This window comes from Monodelphis domestica, chromosome 7 (genome assembly GCF_027887165.1).
Source record: "Monodelphis domestica isolate mMonDom1 chromosome 7, mMonDom1.pri, whole genome shotgun sequence".
Lineage (NCBI taxonomy): Eukaryota > Metazoa > Chordata > Mammalia > Didelphimorphia > Didelphidae > Monodelphis > Monodelphis domestica.
In genome coordinates this window covers 80,661,741-80,689,261 of record NC_077233.1, presented here as the reverse complement: position 1 = coordinate 80,689,261, position 27,521 = coordinate 80,661,741, and the positions used below count along the sequence as shown (strand labels likewise).

Sequence of the window (27,521 nt, the reverse complement as noted above, 5' to 3'; positions counted from 1 at the left end):
AGGAAGGAAGGAAGGAAGGAAGGAAGGAAGGAAGGAAGGAAGGAAGGAAGGAAGGAAGGAAGGAAGGAAGGAAGGAAGGAAGGAAGGAAGGAAGGAAGGAAGGAAGGGAGGGAGGAAGGAAGGAAGGAGAAATTAAAAGTAAGAAAGGGAGGGAATATATGCCAGTGCTCTCTAGGTCAGTTTAGTCAGAAAGGACATAAAGTCAACTAATAGTAAAAGAACTTTTAAGATGTAAATAATTGACCTAGTATGAATAGTGAAGCAAATACTGAAAGCTGGATAAATGGTACAGAATAATTCTGACAGAAATCCATTATATCAGAAATTCAGTCCAAATGTGTAGATTAAATAAATGAACATATCATGTTATATTTATGCTTCTTCTTTGTCATATTTTTGCTCTATAATTGGTTAGTCTCATTACTGAAATACTATAATTAATTGCTTCTGTGTGATAACTTGTTTTTTTGTTTATAGACTACAAGAAACCTGAGCCCTAATTTGTGTCATCTTGGGTTCAGTTTCTCTGTATCTAATGTTGCCAGATCATAAGGCCTTTATCACAAAATAACCAGCACCATCTTGTACATGATAGTAGCGAGCTGAGGCATGAGGCAAAGCTCATCATTAGGATTTGCATAATCTAACTAGATATAACCTTAAGCCTCTCAAACACTATAAATAAAAGTAATGGCATTTTACATCATATCGCTGCAGGCTATAATACTTGTACTTTGTTATTGGAGTGGGTAATTGGATGAATCTGGGATTTTAGTGGTATGGGTGACTACCTTCACTGATGTAGATCATAGCTCCTTCATGATTTCTCATTCTTTGTGATTCTTGACTAGTTTTATTTCCATAAATCTCCAAGAGGAGACTTGACTCATGGTGCTGAATTTGGGCTGTCTGCTGATTTTTATTTTTTTATTTTATTTTTTTTCCATCTGCTGATTTTTAAAATAATATCTTGTAATGCTCATCCTGTCCAAATGTTGTTGCTCTTTCTCACTATGGAACTGGTCCACTTTTATCTTCCTAGGCATTTTCAAGGATGTCTTTTATAGTATTCTAAATTTAAAGGGTACCTTTCATCCAATGATACCCCGTAGCATTTTATCAATTTGGCTGATCTCACACTACTTGGGGAAGAGTATAAAAGCATATGGTCTGGATGTTGAAAGAACTGACCTAAAACTGAACTGTGAAGGATAAAAGGCCAGAGTTGTGAATGACTGTCCCAGGAGACCATAAGCCTTTTTTCACTTGCTACAAATAACTTTTCTAAAGATTTTAAATTATGGACATGTAAACAGTTTTACATCTTACTACGAAGGGAACCAACTGAAAAGAAATATTTTTTACCAGTGGAAGAATGATGTTAGAGAAGGAAAGTCGCATCATAGTCAAGCTGGGAGCAATTGCTTTGTAAATGCCAAGGAGATGAAGGCATTTTATTAACAAGAGGAATAAAAGGCTTCCTTGAAGATATCGGTTCCTCTGAAACAGAAGAGTGCAACATCTTATGGTGTCACATCAACTAATTGCAAGTATACAGATGAATATATTTACATTGTACTGCATGCTTTATAAAAGCTAGAGGCTGTGTACAATATAGAACCAGTTTTAATTAGATTTGTTTAATTAATTCATTTTAAATACCCCCAAGTAAAATGACTATTAGACATTTACTGATAACTATAAAACAAAAACAACTATCTTCCAATCCTACAAGTTGTTCCCTTTAAAATCTAAATGACAAAAAGTACCAGGCTTGTATGAGTGTGTGTGTGTGTGTGTGTGTGTGTGTGCGCGCGCGCGCGCGCGCGTGTGTGCTTCTGTATATGTGCTGCAATTTAAAGTTACTAAGTCAACAATATCCAGATAGGGGTTCAAAATTTGTCTCTTTAAGATCTTTCATGGTTGTATTAATATATTATCTTATCCTTCACTTTATAGGACACACATCAACCATATAACTCTTTTGGTTAATGGCTAACTACGGCTTCAGAATCATTTAACTATAAGGAACATTTCCTTATACTTGATTTACCACCACTCCCAATCCTATCCCCAGTCTTCCAAATAATTCTTCCACCATATATCAGATTACATCACTAGAAAGTCATTCCTTTGAATAGAAAGGAAGGAAAGAAGGAAGGAAGGAAGGAAGGAAGGAAGGAAGGAAGGAAGGAAGGAAGGAAGGAAGGAAGGAAGGAAGGAAGGAAGGAAGGAAGGAAGGAAGGAAGGAAGGAAGGAAGGAAGGAAGGAAAGAAGGAAGGAAGGAAGGAAGGAAGGAATCCCTAAAATCCTAGAATTCTTAAAATTAAAAAAAGATGCACAGATGCCTAAGGGTAACTTTAAGGTTAAGTAATTACTGGATTAGCTGAGATGGAGATATTTTAATAATAGGCACAATAGAGGAACATGGGGTAGTATGGGGTAGTTGGTCAAAAAATGTCAGAGAGGAGGTAAGAAGGTATTCAAGACAAACTGTGTTTTTAGTCCAGAGTCAGCTTGGAATAGTCAGTAAAAACAGTAATATATTAAAGTGGACTGAAATCAGATAGAATCATTCAATCTCAGAATTGGAGGTTTCTTTTAGTGATCATTTATGTTGACCTCCCATACAATGCCAGAATTCCTTTAAGTGCATTCCTAAAAAAAGAAATTTGGTATTTCTAATGATGGGGAACTCACTATGCCACAAAGCAGTCAATTTCATCGTAGAATTGCTCCAATTACCAGAAATTTATTTTTGTTGCCAGAGTCAGAAAGACCTGAATTTGAATCACACTGAGTCGATTTGAAACCACAGGAAAGTTACTTAACCTTTCTGAGTGTCTGGCAACCCTCCATGACTATTGGTTATAGACAGTTTGCAATTTCATTAGGAGAAAAAGTGTCCACAATTGGAACTACCAGTATGATAGATTCTTGAGTTATTGTCATATTGATAAAGAATATAGTCTCATTGCCTTCAAGCTTCTCATTCTACTATCTTGACTGGAAATCCCAAGTGTATATCCTTTTTGCTGTAACTTTTTATGCTTCTCCATCCTTCCTCTTATACAGTCATTCCTTCTACATTGATGGAGTTTGGGACATGGTACCCCCATTATCTGGTGGAAAATGATCTTTCCTTCTGCCAATTGGACACAGAGCTCTTTTATAAGTATGAAAAAGAACACAAATTCATGTATCTCTTATGTACCTATCATTTTCTATTTTATACTTAAATACTTTAGTGGATTATTACTCTGGTGTTAGTGTTCCATTCAATGGTATAAATTATAATCCATTCATACGTTCTTGTCATTTAAGATTTGAGTTCAAGTCCTTCTATAAATCTTCCCATAAGGGTCCCATTGAATATGCTGAGGGCATTCCTAAAGATCTTTTGACATTGAATTCTGAGCAGTGAAACACATGGTGTTCTTTCCTAAGTTTTAATCAATGATTAGCCCATATCACTTTCTGGTCACATATAATATCATTATTGACACTTCTGCATAATTCTTTGCTTGCAATATGTTGCATACTTTTCTAGTCCACCATGCATCTCTCTCAATCCTCCTAAGAGAGATGACTCTAATATAGGCATGAGAGATTGTCAATGAGGAAAAGTAAAATCAGAAAAGAAGGTGAGATGGTCATATATTGATAGAGAATAATAGGATCGCCTGAATGTTATGCTAATGCTAATAAAATATAAAAAAAGAAAAAGGAAGAGGTTGTTGAAAGAAGCCTTGCAGTATGTTAGAGTGATCTTCCAAGAAAGTTTGGGATAAGAGGCATAAGAATAGCCTAGGAGGGGGCATTGATGACTTGCTATCTTTATTAGGGGAAGGAATATCCACATTGTTGAGTTCATTGACAAACTTAAGTACTGAGTTTGAAATTATTTCTGCTTATGAGGTGTCTCCAACTCATCAGTACCATCAAATCACCTCCTATAGAGCCTAACACAGCTCAAAGTATAGAATCAAGAGTTTAGAGATGGAAATTATATTAAAGGCTATCAAATCTAATCCCTCTATTTGATTGGAAAGACTTAGAAAGTTTATTCTCTGAACACAGTTATGCATGATAGATCTTTAATATATAATTGGTGAATTATTTACCATTTTTACCTTTTTATATTAAGTATCCAGTCAATTTTATTACCCATGATATATGTGTGTGTGTTTGTGTTTTTTGGTATATGGACATCTGCCTCATAAATATGTCATATTTAATTATGTAAACAGTAAGTTTAAAATGTACATTTTGACCAAGAAAGACTGACCATTTTCAACAATGTATGTTTTTACTGTGTAGTCAATTAGAGAAACATAAATAGAGATCTGGGTGGAGCATTGCTCTCATTAGAACAGGGGTTTTGAGGTGGTTTGGGGCATTTTGGAGACTGACTGGTCGCTCTTCGGGATATTTTATCTATTTGCCTGAACATCTTAAAGTAGGAGCAGAAAGAACTATCCCATGTTGTGAAAGGCAATAAAGTTGGAAAGGTTGGAGAAAATCTTGGAAAGAGTGAGGGTGAGGTCAGAAGTACTCTAGAGGTCAGGTTTCTTATGCAGATAATACTTAGAATGATGTAAAGAGAATTTAGAAAATAACATTTTATATCTGCAAATAAATTTTTAAATGTCTGACACTGCTAAGTAATTATGATGAGTTAAAAATTCCCCAGAGGTTTAGTCTGCTTTTTTTAATATGTCTTATAATATATATTCAGTTTTGTCAGTGTCGTAAAACAATCACCAATGTTTTAGTTAAGTGTGATTTTATACCTGGTGCCAGGATAAAATAGGATCGAAGTCCACAAATACTTGGAAAAATCCCCTGTGAAACTGGTCAATCACATCCACCACAAGGATAAAATGAAAAATGGAGTGTGCAAAATAAGAAAGACTCATTCCAATTATGCACATCTAGAAAATTAAACAGAAAAAAAATCTATGAAAGTTCTCCTTTTTAATAAATTCAATTCCACCCTGCCAGTTTATATAGGTATCTGTCTATACTTTTTGACTGATTGTTATATTTTAGCCCCACAATATTATAATGAAAGAAGAAAAACAATATTCAACAAGTTTAAGAGATGGTAAAAGTTGCTATAAAATATGCTTTTTCAAAATTAAAACTATTCTTCCCATATAGAACAGAATTTTTAATATTTTACAAAACGGTAGGAAAGAAGCTATATTTATTAACTGTGTGACCCTGAGCAAGTTATTAAATCTCCATATGCCCCAGTCATGTGCAAAATGGGATAATAATAACAATATCTCTTGGGGTTGTTGTGAGGATAAAATGACATAATATTGTAAGGTACTTTGTAAACCTTTAAGTGCTAGCTATAGTTGTTGTTACCTCTAGCCAGTTCCTTGAGTTTTGCCAGTAGCTAAGGATACCTTTTTGAATCATAATGAATATTTGAAAGCAGAGGTGAATGAGGCTCAATACCAGGAAAACCAACTGTTTTAAAAACAAACAAAAGAAACAAAATATTTTTAAGAGTTACAGGTTGATTGAATTTTTGGCAAACTGTTCTGCCACCCATATTCTAAGATACAAAGCAATTCCTTGAGAGTTTTGAGCTTATACTTATGAATGAGAAGCAAAATGGGGCAATAGAGAGAAGGTTGGCTTCAAAGCCAGGAAGACTTGAGCTCCAAACCTAACTGACAAATACTGGCTGTGTGACCCTGGGCAAGAGGTTAACTCCTCAGTGCTTCAGACAACTTTCTAAGACTATCAGTTGCAGAAAGGGTGCCTATAGGAGTTCCTCTGCAGGGAGTTCCAAAACTGTGATCCATTCTCTATCCTTTCTTATTTATTCACCAATATTTCAAGGCTCCATCAATGAGTCCATCAAGCTGGGTAACTCCAACATAGCTCGAAATCCCCTAGGTTGCTTAGTAAGTGGCCCTCCAACCCAAAAGCTCCCTTTTCCCAATGGTGAACTCCTTTCTTAGTCTTTATTTTCAAAAGGGGTCCAGGCTTGCCAATTTTTACTTATATTCTGACTCTGCTTTTATTTTCTGAAATTCACCACCAAGCCCTGAACTGGCCACCTTCTACCCTTCATCCCTTATTAGTTCTCTTTTATACATTGCTTTCCATCAGCAGAATATAAGCTTGCTGGGGGCAAGGACTGTCTTTGTTTTTCCTTATGTTTGTATCTCCAGCACTTAGCTCAATCTTGGCCCCAGATTAACCCTTGATAAATTCTTGTACCTATTGCCAACAAACTTACCACTGACTGGGGTCACCCATTAGCAGTGGTAGCCATCTCTGACATTAGTTAGGCTAGTCCTCAGTCCACAAATATGGAATCCACTGCCAGGTTTGCCCATATTTAAAGCTAATTCTGAAGAGTTTGTTAAGATTTTCAGAGCATGTGCCTCAAAGGCAGAGCCTTCAAGGACTAGAATCTTATCCATGATATGATGAAGCAACATAAAATGAGCTTAAGGGAGGATGATATATTCTTGAATTATATACCTTTTCACAGGTATGTTTGTATAAAACCTTAAAGCTAGATAAAATATTAGAGCTCATCATAGAAACCCTTTTTCTCTTTCCTTATATTATTTTTTGATATGTTTCATTACCCTCTTCTTTTTTAGTCTCCACACTAGAATGGTGGAGAAAAGGCCAACTTTGAAGTCATAATGACCTAGTTTGGGGTTCTCCCTATGATATATATACTAGCCTAGTGACCCTGGATCATTCAGTGCCTTCATTAAATTTCTAAGACTATTTAAGTTGAACTATCCACATCAGTAGTTCCCTATGCCAATTGCAAGGTCTGAATCAAAAGAAAACAAATAGACATTGTTTTTTATATTACTTTGTGGAAATACAATTTAAAAAACAAGCTTTATTAAGGGCTTAATCTCTGAATCTCTCCCTCACCTCCTTTTATCTAGTATTTTGTCCCTCTTCAGCAGTGTCTTTTTATATAAATGTTTCAAGAATGAACGAATGAAAATAGGTTCTTATTTTTGGATGTACAATGATTTCTATAAACAAAATGATTACTCTACCAGAAGACAAGAATTACATCACTGGTTTGACAAGTATATATTTTCAGAGGAGGAAAAAATATCCCATTGACCTGCCATTTGAAAAAGGCATCCCTATGTGTCATTATAAAGCAAATAATATTTGACTTAAAAATTTTTAAATGGCTCCATAATTATCTTGCCCATAACAGAAAGATCTTACTAAATCAAACTTTACCTCCACTGCATCTCCTATGTGTTCTTCTCTGTTCCCACTTGCTATGGCCATAGGCTATCACCTCCTAGTAGATATTTCCATTTCCAATGTCTTCTCTCTCCAATCCATATTGCTACCAGATTTAATGTTTTGTATGCATGGAAGGAGTCATTTTGCAACTTTGTTCAGAAACCAGTTTCCTTTTACTTTATATGATGGCATCCCCAAAAAGCTCATGTAAGCCATGACTGTATGAAGCAAAACATGGCTTCCAGGAATAAGGTGGCAATAAATAGCCTAGTCTGAGCCCCTCATTTTTGGAAGAACCTTGTCAAAATGGAGAATGTATAGAGAAAAGCATATGGTGAAGGTCCTTAAGGGTATGGTATGAGGATAAGTTGAACTGGACATGTTTAGCCTGGAGAATAAAAAAATCTAAGAGGAATATGATATATCTCTTCTAGTACTTGAAAGTTTGTCATGTGTAAGAGGAACTGGATTTATTCTGTTTGAAACCAGGGGACAGAACTGGAGGTAAATGGTAGAAGTGGCAAGGAAGAACCTTTTGGCTTATTGCAAGGGCTACTTCTTTGGAATGAATGCTAACCAAAAGAGGAATGGACTGGATCAGAAGGAAGTTGCTTCTTTCATCCCAGAATCCTTTAGGTAAAGAATAGATGCTCACTTGTTTTGAGGTGGGGATGTTTAACCAATCATGATCTGGAATAGGGATCAGTTCTGAAATTCTGTGATTCTGAGACATAAAATTCAAAAACCTTTACCTTGTATTCTAAGCCCTTCGCAACATTGTTTTTCAGTACCTCTGTACAAAAAATATTTATAGCTGCTCTTTTTGTGGCAGCAAAGAATTGAAAACTAAAGAAATGTCCCTCAATTGGGGAATGGCTGAACAAATTGTGGTGTATGATGGTGATGGAATACTATTGTGCTATAAGGAATGATGAACAGGATGATTTCAGAAAGAACTGGAAAGATCTGCAGGAACTGATGCAAAGTAAAATAAGCAGAACCAGAAGAATATTGTACACAGTAACTGAAATATTGTGGAACAATCAAGACTTTGCTGCTAACGGCAATATAATGATCCAGGACAATTCTGAGGACTTATGAAAAAGAATGCTATTGTGAAGTTTAAAACTATTCTGTCCTAATCAAACCATTCTTTAGAAGATCTGATTTAGCTATTTCCTGATCAATAACAATGGAGATACTTGGAATAGGAGAATCACGTCTTGGAAACTCTACATTCTCCACCCTTCTCAGTTTAACAAGATTAGGAAGGTCTGCATCAAACTCAAGATTTAATTATCTGAGGAAGTGGCCTTCAACAGACATGTGCAAGCTAAGTCATTATTGGTACAGATGAGACATAGGAAAGTGATGTAAAACTGTTTACTTCCTCTCTCCTGCTCTTTCCCTGGAGAGACAACTCTGGCTGGCAGCATGCTAGGCATTCCAACATCTTGGAGTGGTGGTGGCTATTATCTGAGTTCGGTGGTGAGTTTTGCCCTGGAGCTGATTTCAGGTTTGAGCATCTTAGCTGAGCCCCTTTGGAGGTCAGGCTGATTCTATCCTCCTTCATACTCCAAAACCTTATCTCCTAATCTCCCCGCTCAGTACCAGCCAGGTGGGGGGGGGGAGGGGAATTGGGAGGAAGAAAACCTACTCCTTTCCTTCTGCCTTCTCCTTAATCTCCTCTACTATCAATTAAAACATAAAATTTCCAGCTGACTTGGTTTTTTCATTAGGATTTTATAAATTAAATCCTTGGTGACAAAAATAATTATTACATTCAGTCTCAGCCATAATTTTAACCTTTACACTATCCATCTCCAGAAAATAACTGTTGAAATAGAAATGCATATGAAAACATATGATTTATCACTTTTTTTATTTGGGTATAGATTTAGGATTTTGGTTTTATAAGATTATTCACTTATAGAAATGAATAATAATGGAAACATGTTTTGCATGATAATACATGTATAACCCAGACTGAATTGCTTGTCAGCTATAGCAGAGGGAAGAAGGAAAGAAGATAATATGGATCATATAACTTCAGAAAACTTGTGGGAAATTTTATTAGAATTTAAATTTTAAAAAAACTGTTATTCAGTTATTTCAATCATGTCTAACTCTTCATGACCCTATTTAGGGTTTTCTTGGCAATGGTACTAGAATGGCTAGCCATTTCCTCCTCAAGTTCTTTTGACAGATGAGGAAACTGAGGCAAACAGGATTAAACAATTTGCCCAAGGTCATTCAGCTAGTGTCTGAGGTCATATTTGAACTCAGGAAGATGATTCTTCCTGACTTTAGGCCTGACATTCTATCCAGAACACTACCTAGCTTCCTCAAGATATGGTAACATCTTATTTATCCCTCTTCATCCTCTATTATTCCATTCCATTCGGATTATGTCATCACTAAAACTGAAGACTAGGGTCTGGTGGAACCAGCTAGAACAGGCACTTGAGAACTGATTTTCAGTGTGAGCATTCACACCTCAGAAATTTACAGACTCAACTCAAATCTTGATTTATTGTTTTGTTGATCATCTAAACCTAAAGAAGTGATGAGAAAATGTTAATAATACAAATTAAATTTAAAAGTATCCTATACGTATGTTTTTTGAGAGATTGTTATTCAATATTTACCAGCACACTCTTGGGACCACCTCTGACCTCTAAATGCACACAATACTGTCCTGTCTCTGAAATTTGATACCTGCTATTCTGTAGTATTCCACCACTTAATTTATTTAAATCTTATCTATTTTATAGTGTCCATTCAATTTCTAGCTTCTCTATGAAGTATTAGTGATATTCCTAGTTAGCAACAATAAGAACTCAGAGAACACTTTCTTTTGTAATTTTCTAATGCACTTATAGTATTATATGCTAAAGTTATGAGTCTATATTTCATTATAATATTAGACTTAAAGCTTCACAAGAGCAAGAGGTTGGGTCTCTTTTCTCTATAGCCTGTTTCAATCATCCCACCAACTCTTACAGATTAAATTATCATCCAAATGTAGATGACTTCCAGAAATGTCAATGTATTTATTTTCTTTATCTTGTATTTGTTTATTTGTGATAATGCTGGATCCTCCTAATAGAATGTAAGCTCCTGGAGGGATTGTTTCATTTTCATTTAGGTTTCTCCTACCTCCAGCACAGCACTTTGGAGCACTTAATATTTTCTTACTGTGTACTTACTTAATATTAGTTACTTACTTACTTACTGTGTACTTAATATTTACTTACTGTGTACTTACTAATACAGATTATATTTATACTTAATAAATGTAATACATTTAATAAGAACAGCACCTAGTAGACACTTAACAAATGTGTATTTATCTAGAATTTGTATTTTTCAGCAGCTCTTAGAATAGTACTTACAAATGGGAGACATGCAGTAAGTTTTTGTTCTATGGATAAATCCATTGTTGGATGTTTATTCTTAGAGTACACTCTCTTCCTTATATTGTTTAGATGGACTTCTCTACCAGCAAACATGCATATTTACAGGGTATATTTGTGCCAAATTGATTTTTTTAGAAAATGATTTTATTAAGCTCCTACAGAGAATACTGCACTGGGCACTATGGGAGGTACAAAGTTTAGAGCAGCAGTTCTCAAACTTCTGGGTCACAGGACCTCCTGTTACTTAAAAATGACTGAAGATATCTCCATAAAAACCTTTGTTTATGTGAGTTATATCTGCCAATATAAGAAATCTAGAACACCATAAGTATTATTAGAAATTTATTATTAGAATTTTAAATTATTAAAAGTTTAAAAGTCTTGATATTGTTATGAAAATGGTTTCTATATCACAGATCCCCAGAAAGGGTCTCAGGGACCTCCAGAGGCCCTTGGAACACCCTTTGTTTACTGCTATTTTAAATCAGTCTTTGTACTTATTGATTTTGCTATATGTTTACTTGCAGACACAAAACTAAACTGAAACTAAAAACCATTCAGTGTCCCCTAGACTCTTTCAATATATTAACTCAAAGTAATTATTCCGTCATGTATGTTGTAGAAGCAGAGTTACTATCCCTTGCTAGTATTTAGTGCCACATGTACTATGTGCCATGAATCTGCAATATGAAAAGATGTAAACATATATGCATGCTAATAGATGATACCTTATTTGTAGTGGTTTAATAAAGAGGTGTTGAAATATATAGATATATCCATGCCAGCTGAGGCTACATTTCCCAGCCTCATCTCTCCACACCCTTGAAAAAAATTATAGGATCTGAAATCTCATGAACTACTACTCTCTTTGAACCCTACCTAAGACAAATGGTTTTTTAACCACTGGTATATTGATGTACTTTTCTTTTTGCATTTGCATTCAAACTTTACAATGAATTTTTTTTTCAAAAGAAGGGCAGGGAAGGCTTAAAACTGCCGAAAGTATAATTACAGAGCACACCTGATAATCAAGGAAGGGGCTAGAGAACTGAGAAGCGCAGAACACTACATGCTAGCATTCTCATTATTTCACCGAGGCTAGGAATTATGTACAATTTAATGAGGAAAAACATGATCTGGGGAGGAGTTATAGTATTCATTCCTAGTGATCATTCCAATGATAACATATTTACTTTATTATACCAGGAAAGCTATTAAAGACTTAGTGGCCAGAATGGAATCAGAAGATTGAGGGCAAACATCTTTAAATGAATGAAGGACCTTCATTAGCTGAGTGAGGACCAGAGAAATATCCTGCAGGTGAAACACAAGAATGGTTGACATTGAACTCACCTCAGAAAACAGGATGCAGTAACTCAGAGCAGAGTGAAAGTGATAGATGCTAAATGACTCCACAAGAGATGATGTAATGATGTCACCTGTGGGCAACACCTCTGCCAATAAGGATACACTGGTAAAGAGATTGGTGGGAGGGTTGTAAAGGACAAAGTGAGTAGCGATTTCCCTGGTCCTTTTATCTATCCATCCGCTATTCCTTAGGTTGATCAGAATTGAGTAAGCTTTGGCCCTATAAAGTAAAAGAAATTAAAAGGAAGTATATATTAAATGAAAGAAAATATTTAAGGCTCTTTTTGATCCAACTAACCCTTAGAAGCTCTGAGTAATACAGAGATAACATTAATGGCAATGACTAAATCAGGTTTTCTTTTTAAAAATAATTATTTAGTGCCAATTACATGTTATAACAAATTTCCTCACAAGTTTTCCTAAGTTATATGATTGAACTTAAAATCCTCTTTTTTCCCTTCCCCCTCCCAGTGCTTATGGGCCATTCTATGTGCATTATTCACATATTATCATGTAATTTCCATGTTGTTCATTTTTTGGAAGTGAGTAATCTTATAAAACCAAACTTCCCAAATATAAGCACAAATAAACAATTGAAAAATCATGTGCTTTCATCTGCATTCTGGCTCCAACAGTTCTTTCTCTGAAAATGGATAGCATTTTTTGTGATAAGTTAAATCAGTTTTTCTTAAAGGAGAAAAAAGCCCAGTCTTTACAAAGCTAATGCTTCCTCCAGTCACCAAAAACTAGGACTCTACTAAGAGACCCATTGTCTCTCCTCTATTTCCTGGTCTTCTACCAGAAAGCAGTAGGCATCTAGGACTGAATGGTATAGGGTGGTGGGGATGAGGACAAGCTCCCAAGTAATTAGTCCTTAATAATGCTCCCTTCAAATGTATGATTAACAGCTACTCTACAAGTGTAATAAAGGTGCCTTTTCCCAAGAATGACAGCCTAGATAATAATATAATTATTAACAACGGCTAATATCTATCCCACACGTTAAAGTTTGCAAAGTACAAAACTTATGTTATCTTTCTTGATCATGGATCTCCATTATGTTGATCTTATAACTTCTATCATACTTGTATCAACAAACTCATCCAAATAAGAAAGGTTTAGATTGTATCCAAAATCTTTGACAAGGGTCTTAAAGCTAAGATTTATAGGCAGCTAACAGAAATAAATAAGATTAAAAACAATTCCTCAATAGATTAGTGGTCCAAGGATATTATGAAGACTTCACAAAAGAAAAATAACAAATTTCCAACAACCATATGAACCATTGCTCCAAATCACTATGAATAACAAAAATGCAAATCAAAATAATTCTGCAGTTTTATCTCAAATCCAACATATTGAAAAATAGGACAAAAGATGGGATTAGTCAGAGCTGGAGGGATTGTGAAAAGATGGTCAAATAAATGAATTGCTGATGGAATTATGAGTAGGTCTAGACATTTTGGAAAGCAACTTGAAATTACATTAAGAAAGTGACTAAAGGGCAGCTGGGTAGTTCAGTGGATTGAGAGTAGATTGAGAGATGGGAGGTCCTAGGTTCAAATCTGGCCTCAAACACTTCCCAGCTGTGTGACCCTAGGCAAGTCACTTAACCCCCACTGCCCAGCCCTTACCACTCTTCTGATTTGGAGCCAATACACAGTCTATTGACTTCAAGATGGAAAGTAAGGGTTTAGAAAAAAAAGTGACTAAACTGATATGCCTTTTGACACATGATTCCCACTGCTAGCATATACACTGAAAGGATTTATAATTAAAAAAATAAAGGTTCCAAAAACAAGAAAACATTTCTTGTTTAATTTTTTAGTAGCATAGAAATGGAAACTAAGTAGATGATCATTAATTGGAGAATGGCTAATCAAGTTATAACAAAATGCAATGGGATATTATAATGTAATAAGATATGATGAATATGATATATACAGAGAAGCATGGGAAGACTTATATGTCCCAATGCAAAATAAAATAAGCATAAGTCATTACAAAAATGTAAATGGAAGAACAACAATAAAATAATTAAAACTGAATGCTACAAAATGGTAATGACCAAGTTTGGTGACAAAAAAAAAATAAATATAAGAAGACATCTTCCCAATTTCTTTGGAAAGCAATATTATTATGAGTATTCCAATATGTTTAATTTTGGCTGAACTTAATTCCCTTCTTTTAAAAAAAATCTTATCGTTTCTCAGCCTTTTGGCTAAGATCAAGTGTAGTATCTGTTCTTATCAGTTTAATGTCTGATAGATCCTAAACTATAAGAAAACTAGGTGAACAAAGAATAGTATACATGTCAGGTCTTTGGGAAAGGAAAGATTTTAAGACCAAGCAAGAGTTAGAAAACATCACAAAATGTAAAATAAATAATTTTGATTATATCAAATTAAAAAGGTTTTGTACCAACAAAACCAGTGCAACTAAAATTAGAAGGGAAGCAACAAATTGGGAAAAAATCTTCAGAATAAAAACCTCTGACAAAGGTCTAATTACTCAAATTTATAAAGAGCTAAATCAATTGTACAAAAAAAATTAAGCCATTCCCCAATTGATAAATGGGCAAGGGACATGAACAGGCAATTTTCAGTTAAAGAAATCAAAACTATTAATAAGCACATAAAAAAGTATTCTAAATCTCTTATAATTAGAAAGATGCAAATCAAAACAACTCTGAGGTATCACCTCACACCTAGCAGATTGGCTAACATACTAGCAAAGAAAAGTAATGAATGCTGGAGGGGATGGGCCAAAGTCGGGACATTAATGCATTGCTGGTGGAGTTGTGAATTGATCCAACTGTTCTGAAGGGCAATTTGGAACTATGCCCAAAGGGTGATAAAAGACTGTCTGCCCTTTGGTGTGCTCAAAGGAATAATAAAGTGAGGAATTACACAGGAACTGGAATGATCTTCAGGAACTGATGCAGAGTGAAAGGAGCAGAACCAGGAGAACATTGTCCACAGAGACCGATACACTGTGGTACAATCAAATGTAATGGACTTCTCCATTAGTGGCAATGCAGTGATCCTGAACAATTCTGAGGCATTTATGAGAAAGAACAATATCCACATTCAGAGGGAAAACTGTGGGAGTAGAAACAGCAAAGAAAAACAACTGCTTCAATACAATGGTCGAGGGGGATATGACAGAGGATGTAAACTCTAAATGGTCATCCTAGTGCAAACATCAACAACACAGAAATGGGTTCTGATCAAGAACACATGTAAAACCCAATGAAATTGCATGTTGGCTACAAGAAGAAGTGGGAGGAGGGGAGGGAGGGAAAGAATATGATTCTTGTAACCAAGTAATAATGTTCTAAATTGACTAAATAAATTTTTCCAAAAAAAAGAAAAACAAATAAAAATTTAAAAAATCTTGACTTTATGGTATAACTGTGAGAGTGAGAAGAAAAATGGATATATTGGGAAATGTAGATGATCTTAAAAGATATTTTTAAATTATTTTTAAAAATAATACTTTCAAATAGTTTCAGGGATGCATTACTTTATTACTGTTGTAGGTACTCGATTAATAATAACATTCTGTTATTTTATTGCAACAGTGGATAGAATGCTAGACTTGGAGTCAGGAAACCTGAATTCAAATTTAACCTCAGACAATTACCAGCTATATGACCCTGTGCAAGTCACTTAACATCTGTCTTAGTTTCCTCAATTATAAAATGAAGCTAATAATAGCACCTCCCAGGGCTGTTTGAGGATCAAATGAGATTGTACATATGCTTAGCACAGTCTAGAGTACATAATAAGTACTATATAAATGTCTGTTTCCTTTTTTCTCCTCAAATAATTATCTCCATTGACTTCACAACCTATAAGGTAGGTACTAAAGCTATTATGATCTTCAGTTTACAGATGGGAAAAGAGATACTCAGAGAGAATAAGTGATTTACACAGTCATATAACTTATACATACTAGAGATAAGTTTCACATTAGGTCTTCTTAAGTTCAGTAATATATCTCCTCGACTCTACTATCTCCCAAAATATGGGCACCTCTATAAATTATCGTGTATCCACAAAAACTCACAGAATATTCTGACATTATCCCCTCTCCCCACAGAATAACAGACCTTATTCTGCCCAGGTTCACTACAGATACTTCGTCTTCCTCGTTTTCCACTTGACCACAAGAGAGACATCTTTTTGTCTGAATTACTTTCGGTTTTTCTGATTCTGACTGAAGAATGTTTTCATAATCTTGATTCTGGGGCTGATGTGAAAGAGAAGAAGCTTCAACTGGAATTGAAAATTGTTCGGTGAACTAAAAAAAGAAAGAAATCAACAAGAAAGGAAAATAAAGTGAATCCAGGTTTATTTGTTTGTTTTTTAAGAACCAAAATTTCATCTTGCAGCTTGAAAATGCTGCACGTCTTTTGGCATATCAAATACTAAAAAACACTATATCCTCTTTCTTTCTCTATTTATGACCTGGTTCTCAAAGTACCTATATGTATTTTGTATTATAAATATATATAATAGATGTATATATTATGTATACACAATCTTTATCTTTATCTATGCCTGTGAGTACATTTATGTCATCTATGACAGCCTATGTCTATGTTTTAATCTCTCTCTATTCCTCACTATTTCTGACTTGATCTCTATACCTTCAGCTATATCAATATATCATTTATGTCCTTGTCTATGTCTACATATATGTGTAGTAAATTTATTTATAGTTCCCTAGGGGGCAGAGCATCCTCAAGAACTCAACTAACAACCCAAAAAGCATACTTTGTTCCTATAATGAGAGACACATTAATAAGTCTGAGCCTTAAACATGTAATTAGTTGCACTTTCATTGTAGAAATGCAAATGCTAAATTTTTTGTATTTTAAACTTAGTTTTGTGAATTTGCTTAAGATGCTAGATTAAAATGCAAAATGTGAATAGTTAAGTAAGATAGCCAACATTTATATAGCATTTTATACATATTTATTCTTATTTGAACCTCAGTGCAACCTAGTGAGGTTGCTTTTATATATATTTCTATCATCTAAATAAAAAAATTAAGGCTGTGGGTAGTAAAATGACTTTCCCTAAGTCACATAGTTTGGTTTAGTTTAGTTAGTAGTAGTCTCTCGGTAACCAAGGATGACTAAGTCACATAGCCAGTATGTGTCAAAGAGAAGTTTTGAACTTAAGTCTTCCTGAATCCAGGTCTGATGCTCTATCATCATATTGGCTTCTATTCCTTAAACCAATGGTTCTCCAAGTGTGATCAGAGGATCCCTGGGAGTCATGAAGACCCTGTCAGAATTCATAAGGTCAAAACTATTTTTATAATAATATTATAATGTTTTAATTCTAATATTATAAATATATATATATACATAAAGAAAAGTTCTATGGAAATTTTGGATAATTTTTAAGATTACAAAGGAGTCCAGAGACCAAAAGGTTTGAGAATTCTTGCCCTAGACAATCTCTAAGTTTTCATCCAGCATTAATATCCCACAGTCTTTGTTGTATATTTTAAGATAACATGAACTAAAAGAACCCAAATAGAATTTTAAGATGACCAAGTTAGTCAAAGACTAGAAATGTAGTCTATCTCCCATAAATTTGGTAACTGACAGATGAACAAAAGCATCCTTTTATTTTCAGCCAGACCTTTAGTTTGTCCTTAGATTGTTTATTCAAAAGGTTACTCCTCCACTAGAGGGATTTTTTTGTCATCTAGACACCTTTTAATTGGATTTATTTTTATGAAATAAAATTATAGAATCTTACCACACATAATAACATTATAACTAACCTTTATCTGTCTAATTATTGAAGGACCTATCAGATGGCATTTCCCTCCAAGAGGTCCAGACTAAAACAAAATCAGAAGAAATGTATTTTAGTTTCTTAAGTTGATAGCCAGCAGTAAATAGCAGTGCAGTATTCAGCAAGTAAAGATCTTAGAATATTGTAGTCTACAGATTCTGGATAACATTTAGATTACAGGTCAGAATTTCATCAGACTTATTCAACATTCTAAAGAAAATGCCAGCTGTCTCTCTTTCCCATAAAACTTGAAAAGGATGAGATCAGGCCAGTGGTCTTCCAATGTACACCAAGTGAGAAAGATTCCTTTTCATCTTTGACTTCAACTGTTCATCAAAATGCTTTTTTAAAAGAAAAAAAAGATTATAAGAAGAAAACAAGGATATACACAAAAGTAAATGTGGTACTTCAGAAGAGGTTAGGGAAGTTTCCAAAGTAATCAATTCTGTCTTTGAAATTATGACCACATCAGAGCTGTATTATGACTGCTATGCATTTTGCTGAAAAGGCAAGTATATCCAATTGGGTCTCACTATTCCAGTAAGAATTATCAGATGAGTTATTTGCTGGCAGGTTACAATGATGTTTTTTTTTTTTCCTGGGGCCATATTCTAAATGCTGGAACTTCACTGCTTAACCATTTCTAATTTCTTTGACCAATATATTATTCAAATTTAATAGCTTTTATTAATCTCTCTCCCTCACTTCCCATACACATTAAATTACCAGGCTCTGTTGATTCTTCCTCTGAAATATATATATACACATATATATATATACATATACATATATTTATATCACCTTTATCCTCCTTTTTTTCAGCTCCATTCAGCTACCAGAGTTCAAACCTTTATTACCCAGAACTTGGACTCCAGCAACAACCATCCCACTTCCCATCACTCTCTCTCCTCCAACCCCAAAATCCTTCTGCTAAAATGATCTTTTATACTCAGATTTGTAGCAAATGCTTAATAAATGGTTGACGAATGACTGAATACTTAGCTGTTGGCATAAAAATTTATGGAATACACTTAATTTTTGAGTTTCCCTGGCTTCACATATTGATAAGGAAGTGAACACCAGAACATTCTCTGCTAATGCATGATGACTATTTATCAGTTCTGACACTTCTACAGAATGTACTACTAGGAAAATCCAAAAACTATTGAGTTTTTGTTAATACATAGAGCATCCTAGATTTATATTATTAGTGGAAGAATCATTAAATAGTTGTTCCAACCATAACTTTTGATTCCATTAGTGAGTTACTAACCATTTGGCCACCAAAGAAAGGGAAGGGGGCAAAAGAAATACTATTAAAGCTTAAGACTAGACTAATATTTTTGGGACAACCTGTATTAAAAATAAAAGCATCCTGCCTGTTAGAAGTTTATAATCTTCCTGAGAACTTAAGATTTATACACATAAAACAAATTAACAAAAATATGTTAAAAGCCATGGTCAATTTCTATATCTCTATGAATTACAGTCTCAGACAATTTCCTAAGTTCAAAGAAGTAAAAATGGTTTGCCCAGGGTCACATAGCTAATAAGTGTCAGAGGTCAGATTTGAATGTAGGTCTTCCTAATTCCTAATTCCAACTGTACTAATGTACCCTTAGAGAACACTATAGAGGATAATATTCCATGCACAAATGTATGATATATGCAATAATAATATGGTATAATCAGATTAAATTCATTTTAGTAAACACTGAGTAGCTGCTTTCCAAAAGGAGCTTACATTCTACTCTAGCTATATATCATCTATGTAAATATGCAATTATGGAGCATAATGCAAAGAAGGTACAAAGAAATTTGAAAAAAGAGCATCATCAGGAGCTGGTATATGGTGCTAAAGAAGAAAGAGCCAATGTTTACATACAAATGATCATATGTAATTATTGTCATTATCATCATCATCAGATTCACCACAATTTTTATTTATATAATCCTTTAGGGTTTTTTAAAGATTTCTAAATACATGAATTCATCCGATCCTTCCAACAACCTTGAAGGGTAGGTGCTGTTGTTATCACATTTTTACAGGTGAAAAGACTAGTGTTGTGATATGTTAAATGGCTTGTGGCAGAGGCAGATTTTGTACCCAGATCTTCCTGACTAAAAGTCTAGAACTCTTTCTACTTCATAACACTGCCTCTGGATCTATATTTTGAAGTCCCTGGAAGATCTGCAATATTTTTCTGTCTGATTCTGCCTTGTTCACATGGAAAACATGATTCATTCAAGTAATAAGCATGTTTGCAAAGGGTATGGATACAAATATAAATACTACCATTCGGAAAGAAGTGTTAATGAGGTAGCAGTAGAGATGAGAGAGAGATAAGCATTTGTAGGAAAGAATATTAAATGTCAGCCAATAATTCAAAAATATTTGATATAGGGAGACAGTTGTGATAGAGACATGAGAGAGAGATTTTGCAGGATTTGTGGACCAAGATGCAAAGCTGGAGATCTAGCTATTACTAAATTGACTAACAAGCTAACTTTTAGAGTAAGGTTATTAACAATCTAACTACTAACAATAGTAATAGCCTAGTGAATTGGTCTAAGGCTTAGGAAATAGAGACATAGAAGTTCTATAGTAGAGAAGTTAGATTGTATTATGATTGCAGGTTAGCATTTGTTAGTGATAGGAGATTTTACTTAGTAAATTTATAGACATTAGGATAAGACATTTGCATGGTCACAATGTTATTGAAATTGTTGTAATGATTTGGAAAATGTTACTTGTTTTGTTATGGAAAATATGTTCATGTAATTCCCCTACCTAAACCATTTTCCTATGACCCATTCTTAGCTTGGTATTTAGATAGATAGAACAGCTAGGATGAGTTTAGGATTTGTTATTTGGGGGTGGGGGGAGCTAAGAGTATATTACAGAAAGCAAAGAGTTAAGATAGAATTGTTATTAATGAGGTAAGTATCATGAAAATAAAATGCAGGTTGCATTTTATGCCTAATAAAAGGTGGGGGGGTTGTGATAGAGACATGAGAGAGAGAGAGAGAGATTTGCAGGACTTGTGGACCAAGATGCAAAGCTGGAGATCTAGCTCTAGATGTCTGTCAAGAGAAGATTCTAATGGAATGTCCCCAGTTGTTGGAAGTTTGAGCTGACAGGGGGGAGGAACTTTTGAACTTGGTCTCTGACTGGAAGACATACACTCTCTCTCCCTGGAGGTTTGAAGCTGGCTGAAAGACTTTTGTGAGGCTGATTTGATTTTTTTGTTTTCTCCGACTCTGATCTGTTGAAGTTGACACTGAGAAGAGAAACTTGGCTTTTGGGACTTGGTCTCTGTTTCTCTGGCTCTGAAAGGTTGAAGCTGATCAGGGGAGAAGCTTTTGAGTTGGTGGTCTATAAGAGAGTTGAGCTGGCCAGGAGAAAAGGAGAGGCTTTGAACTTTGTTTCTATCTGGGTTTAAGCTGAGAGATCTTACTAATTTTTTTGTGAAGAAGAAAGAAGATCTTGAAAAGCCATTGTCCTCCATCTTTTTAACTGTCTAAGAGTCATACTCATGACTCCCCAAACCCTCAATTTTATATCATTTAGATTAGGGAAATTCCTCATCCCTCTTACCTCAGTTTCCCATCCTGTTATCCCAATAAACCTCCTGACTGAGAAAGCAACTGGAGTATCTTTATAGTTCACTCAGGAGGGAGGAAAGAAGCATAGGCTTCAAGAAAATTTGGGAGGTGGGGAGGCAAAAGGGAGAGGTTGGTTAAGGGAGGGAGTGAGGGAGGAAGGGGGTTATGAAGTAGATTGATCCATCAACAATCAGTAGGTATCAACAGGCAGAAACTCCAGAGCAAATCCCAGAGCAGTGTACCCTGTGTACCAGCACCTCTGTGTGTGTGGCATCCCTTAGCATTTCTCTGTTCTGCCTCCATTACCAATAAGCAGCATCAGGTTCCTATAGCCACCTCTCTAGTCACAGCCAGCCAGAGAACAACAGTCATTGCTGAAGAAACAGTTTCCCCTCAGTTTATCCTCTCCATTTCAATCAGTCGTAGTTTCACTCAGCTTACCTTCTTTATTACACATTGCTACAAAATTATCGCCAAGAATCTACTTTAATAGTTTTCATGTTCAATAGATATGCTGAATTTCAAATAGTTTTTTCCATCATAAAATGGGAATGCAAATGTTGAGTTAAGAAGCTTAAAAGACTCTCTCTACCTGAATCCTTGGGATATCATCGTTATTCTCTTTATCCCAGTATAGGCCATCCAATAAAGTTGTCAAACTCCAGTTCCACCAGTCATCAGCATTCTTTATGTCAATGAAAGGGTTTCTAGCATTTCTGTTTTTAAAAAAGTAATTCAGCATCAATAACTACAATTAGAAGGAAGAAATATTATACATATATACATATTCACATTTCTTTTTTGTGTATTGGTCATTCATAAATGAGACTTTTTTTTCCAGAATACAGCTTAAATTAAATGAAGAGTCACTTTTAAAAGCTTAAACTGGATCCCACTATCCAATAAACTATGTCTTATATTTAGGAGATTTTTGTAGCATCGTTTTATCCAAAATGCTTACTCAACATGAATGGAAGTCATGGAATCTGGTAATGAGAGAATACAAAAGGAAAGAGCATCTGTTTTCTTTTTCCACCTATTTCTCCAGGATAGTGATGGTACTGAAGATTGTGCTTTTCAAGAATTGAACTTGGAGGGCAGAAAAGAGTCATCTTAAATTATTTGAAGGACTACTTTGTAAATAAGATTTGTCTTGAATTGCCCTAGAAGGTAGTATTCTGAATAATGGATGGAAGTTGCAGGTGCAAAATTTATTTTCCAAATTTATTTCTATTATTTCATTAAATGTTTCTCAATTACATGTGAAAGAATTTTTAACAACCACTTTTTAAAATTTTGAGTTCCAAATTCTCTCCTCCTACTGTTCCCTGCTCCTTCAGAAGGCAAGTACAGTTGATCCTTATAACAATGCTATTATGGTACACAATGTTCTCTTGGTTCTGCTCAATTCATTTTGTCTCAGGTCATCTTTACAGGTTTTTCTGAAACCATTCTGCTTATTTCTTATAACAAGGTGCTATGACACTGGGAGAGGTATGGTCACTGCTCTCTTGGCCTACATTCTGATCTTTAACCAAGAAGGATCCCTGATCTCTTGGGACTGGAAGCAATATTGTCCATCAGGATCCATGATCCTTTGGAGCAAGAAGTGATACTGCCTCTCAGGGCTTCGACTCACTCTTGACTGAAAGTCCTCCTCTCTGCCCTTAAACTATGAGCCATAGATGATTTAGAGGAAATGGAGTTGATAGTGTCTGGTCCTGCTTCCAGTGCTTGCACAAGAGTTTCCTATAAGGTCTTTCTGACCAGTTTCCAGGTCCCCTTACTATCTCTGGTTTGAGAGTTTCTAAAGCTGTTGCTGCTTCTTTCGCCACCACTTAAAACCACCACTCCAGACCAGCTTCCTCTTCCATGTCACAGATCTCTCTTTCCAATCTTCCTCATTGTCTTGGGATGGAAGAATGTCTCCCTCTCACCTTTTATTAGCTCTGTCACTCCAGAATTCAATTTGAAGCATTATTTTAAAGTTATTTATAAGGGAATATTGGGAGAGCTCAGCTGCAAGCTTCCCTATTCCACCATCTTGGTTACAATCCTAGGAAAAGCTACATTTATCTACATAAGGAAGAACTTCCTAAAAACTAGCACTAGCCCAAAGTGGAATGGGTTGCCTTGGAGATTTGTGGTTCACTGTGCTTTGTGGGTCTTCAAGCTGATGCTGGATGACCATTTGATGGGATTGTAGGAGAAAAAAATTCTTGTTCAGGTGCCCTTTGAGCTCTACAAGGAGGTTCTTAGTGTTCTACAATTCTAAAGTTTCTTGCCTTTTAAAAAAATCTATGCTCCCCCTTTCACATACACAAATATTGAATTAAAAGAAGAAGCAGATATGGAAGGACAGAATTTACACAAATTTTAAGTTCCATATCTTGAGTCAATCAATCAATAAGTATTTACTAAGTGCTTACCATGTGTCAAGAATTCATTTAATTTCCAGGGTTATGGAAAGGGCAATGGGGGAAACAAAATGCAAACAATTATGTATTTACAAGATGGGAAGAATGCAAATGGGAGGCAATTTCAGAAGGAAAATGCTAGTAGTTGGTGGATCAGGAAAAGCTACTTGCAGAAGAAAGGATTTAAGCTGAGTTTTGAAGGAATCCAGAGAAGCAGGATGGCAAAGGCAAAAAGGGAGAACATTCCAGGCTAGGGGGATGGCCAATAAAAAGGCATGTAATCAGGAGATGGAGTGTTTTTATGAGAAACAGCAAGGTCAATGTTATGTAAGCAATGGTGTCAAACTCAGGAACTAAAGTCAGTAAATGTCACATAATAATTCTCAATTATTAAAACATTGCTTTATATTCTATGACCTTAATTTAAATAGGGACCTAATGGAATTCTCTTAAACAAAACAATACAAAATGAAATGGAATTGCTTTTTTGATGTCTTTGATTCATTTTGTGGGGGGGGGGGTTGTATTAGTACCCTCTGATAGAAAAAAAATACTCCCTACCACAGGTAAACTGTAAAATTTCATTAATCCAGAAATATGAAGTTCATCTAAACTAATAAAAAACTCTCAATTTTATGATATTTTAAAAGTAACTATTTTCAAATATAAATAATTGCTAAAGTTAAACCTTACTCTGATCATTCATTAATCCAAAATAGCATGAAAATATCAATGGTCACTTTTTAATTAATTATATAAAAACATATTTATAAACAAAGTATCCCTTTTTATGCAGGTATTCAAAAGAGTTACGAGATTATTTTCATCATTTGTTTTCCAAAGTATTTTAAATGCTCCCCCAGCTTCGAATATCATTTTGATTGGTTTGTGTATTTGAATAATTATCACACAAACATAAATAGATACATGTACAGAGACAGTGAGCATAAATGAGGCAGAGATGAAGGGGAAGACATACAGTGATGGAGAAAGATCTTAAACACAGAAGAAATGGAAGGTGGAAAAGCTTATCAATGTTATGCAAATTTCTCAAATTTATGGAAACATATGTACAGCTATATATGCACTTGATTTTAGCCAACATGCTGAGAAATTTTATATATATACACACATATATACAAATAATATATATATATAAATCTAAAATTGAAAGATGTATTATATGTACCAGAGTTCTAGCTCCTCTATATTGTTCTTTTTGGACAAGTAAAAGTCTTTAAAGTCACATTTGAATGTGAAAGGCAAGAATTTAGAAGAAAGGCTAGAGGTGCATTACTAATAGTTTTACCATAGCTTCATCAAACCTTTTTAGTCATCATTTTCTCAAATCATTAAAGTCCAAGGCTGATCTCAAGATTCTTGAGAGTGGAGAAAAGCTACAAGTCTCTGAGAACTCCTTTGTGGTTTGTTGGAAGCCAGTCTTCACAAAATGACTTAGAAGTATCACTTAGTGTAGAAATTGAATGGAGTTAAAATGAGACTTTCTGGCTCCATGTCAAATAGAGTTTGGAATAGTCACTTCCATCCACCTAGCTAGAAAAGGTGAGTTCAAAAGATAGAATAAAATTCATACAGATTCTAATAAAGGTTTCCTTTCTCTTTTAAAAAGCTGAATCTTAGCTTCTAAGCTAGAAGCTCAAAAAACAGCTGGCAGAAACATGTCTTCTTATTGGGAAGAAGTTGGTTGAGTTGGTTGATTGTCATCCTTCATTTTTGTCATGAAAATGACACCACGATGTCATGATCAATGTCTAATGTGTCTGACTATGGCTGATCAGACCAATATAAGCTCAGAAGACTCTACCACAGGTCAACTATGATTATTTGGGATGGAGTGTCTCTAAATTTGCACATGCCCTGTTTCTTTTGAGCTAATGAAATTCTGCTTTGCTCAGAGTCCAGAACCTTCTTTGATGTAGGCATGTCATGACAAATGGTATCTCCCATGTCTCTCAATCAATACTGAAGTCCTTCAGAGAGATCTTTAGAATGTTCTTGTATCACTTCTTCAGACCTCCATGTATGCCTTGTGTGTGAGTTCTCCATAAAATGTTTTATAGATGGGGAAATTGATGTCCAGCGATATTAAATAATGTGTCCAAAGTTACAGAGCTCATCAGTGGTTCAATTCCAGGGGAAAGAAGCGTGTGAGGTCTTGGAAAGAACACGACATAAAATCAGGAAACTTGGGTTCCAGTCTCAGTTTTGTTGCTTCACAGAAATGTCACCCCAGACATACATCTGACTCCACTCCACCCCAACTCACCCCCATTTTCTTCATTTATAAAATAGAAGACTATCTCACGGATATGTTTTGATAAAAGTGTTTTGTAAGTCTTTAAGTATTATATAAATGTAAGTTGTTATAAGTATGTTCTTTACATTTTACAAACATAGATATAACAGGAATTAGAGCAGGGGATTGGACCTGCAATTTCAGGGGCATAAGGAATTCCAAAGAAGGAAACTCCTTCTCTCAATGCAAATCAGAACATGTTCTGCATATTCTAATTGGTAGCTAAATGGCACCAGAGAAAGACAACTAGGTATGGAATCAAGAAGATTTGAGTTCAAATCCTGCCTTAAATATTTACTATTTGTGTGATCAAGGGCTAGTCACTTAATCTCAATTTCCTTAACTATAAAATGGGGATAATATTAGCACCTGTCTCCCACTGTTGTGAGGATCAACTGAGATTTTTTCCAAAAGTCCCTGGCACAATTTGGAATTATGCAAAAGGCCTATAAGGAATGCCTACCCTTGGATCCAGCAATACCACTACAAGGTTTGTACCCCAAAGAGATAATAAGGAAAAAATACTTGTACAAAAATATTCATAGCCACACTCTTTGTGGTGGCAAAAAAAAATGGAAAATGAGGGGTTGTCCCTCCATTGGGGAATGGCTGAACAAATTGTGGCATATGATGATGATGGAATACGATTGTCCTGTAAGGATTGATGATCTGAAGGATTTCTATGTGAACTGAGAGAAACTCAATGAACTGATGAAAAGTGAAATGAGCAGAACCAGGAGAACATTGTATATAGAAAGTAAAACATTGTGGAACAATCCAAATTAATGGACTTTCCTAGTAGTAGCAAGGCAACAAGCCAGGACACTCCTGAAGGACTTTCAAGAAAGAATGCTGACCACATTGAGAGAAAGAACTATGGGAGTAGAAATGCAAAAACAAAACACATCACATGTATGTATGGGTGTGTGATTTGGGGTTTAGGCTTTTTAAAATTGCTCTATAGCAAAAATGAATATGGAAATAGGCATCAAATGATAATATTTGTATAACCCAGTGGAATTGCTTGTCAGCTCTGGGAGGTGAGGAGGAAGAAGGGAGGGAAAGAAAATGAATCATGTAAACATGGGAAATTATTTTAAAATAATTTTTAAATGCCTGTTAACATAGTAGGTGCTATATAAAGGCAAGCTATTTATTGTGACTATTACTATTATCATTATTATTCTAGTCCTACAATTATTCCCTAGAGCATAGAGATTGTGACTTACCCTAAATTATGTAGTCATTATGTCTCAGAAACTAGAACTTGAATCCAGGCTTTCTGGACTTTGTCTCTCTCTGTCTCTCTGTCTCT

At 35.0% G+C, this 27,521-nt stretch overlaps 1 protein-coding gene and 1 pseudogene across 1 annotated transcript in view; one reads left to right on the top strand and one right to left on the bottom strand.

Annotated features, from left to right (window-relative positions):
- Positions 1–27,521, bottom strand: part of PKD1L1 (polycystin 1 like 1, transient receptor potential channel interacting) — a 165,844-nt gene that overhangs the window by 7,160 nt on the left and 131,163 nt on the right. The window contains exons 41-47 of the mRNA XM_056806269.1: positions 22,065–22,188; positions 17,853–17,912; positions 16,162–16,352; positions 12,033–12,267; positions 5,377–5,481; positions 4,794–4,934; positions 1,366–1,500 (exon numbers count right to left, since the gene is read on the bottom strand). Of these exons, the coding sequence (XP_056662247.1) occupies positions 1,366–1,500; positions 4,794–4,934; positions 5,377–5,481; positions 12,033–12,267; positions 16,162–16,352; positions 17,853–17,912; positions 22,065–22,188 (991 nt within the window). The remainder of the gene's footprint in view (positions 1–1,365; positions 1,501–4,793; positions 4,935–5,376; positions 5,482–12,032; positions 12,268–16,161; positions 16,353–17,852; positions 17,913–22,064; positions 22,189–27,521) is intronic.
- On the top strand, positions 14,249–14,356 carry LOC130455664 (U2 spliceosomal RNA; annotated as a pseudogene).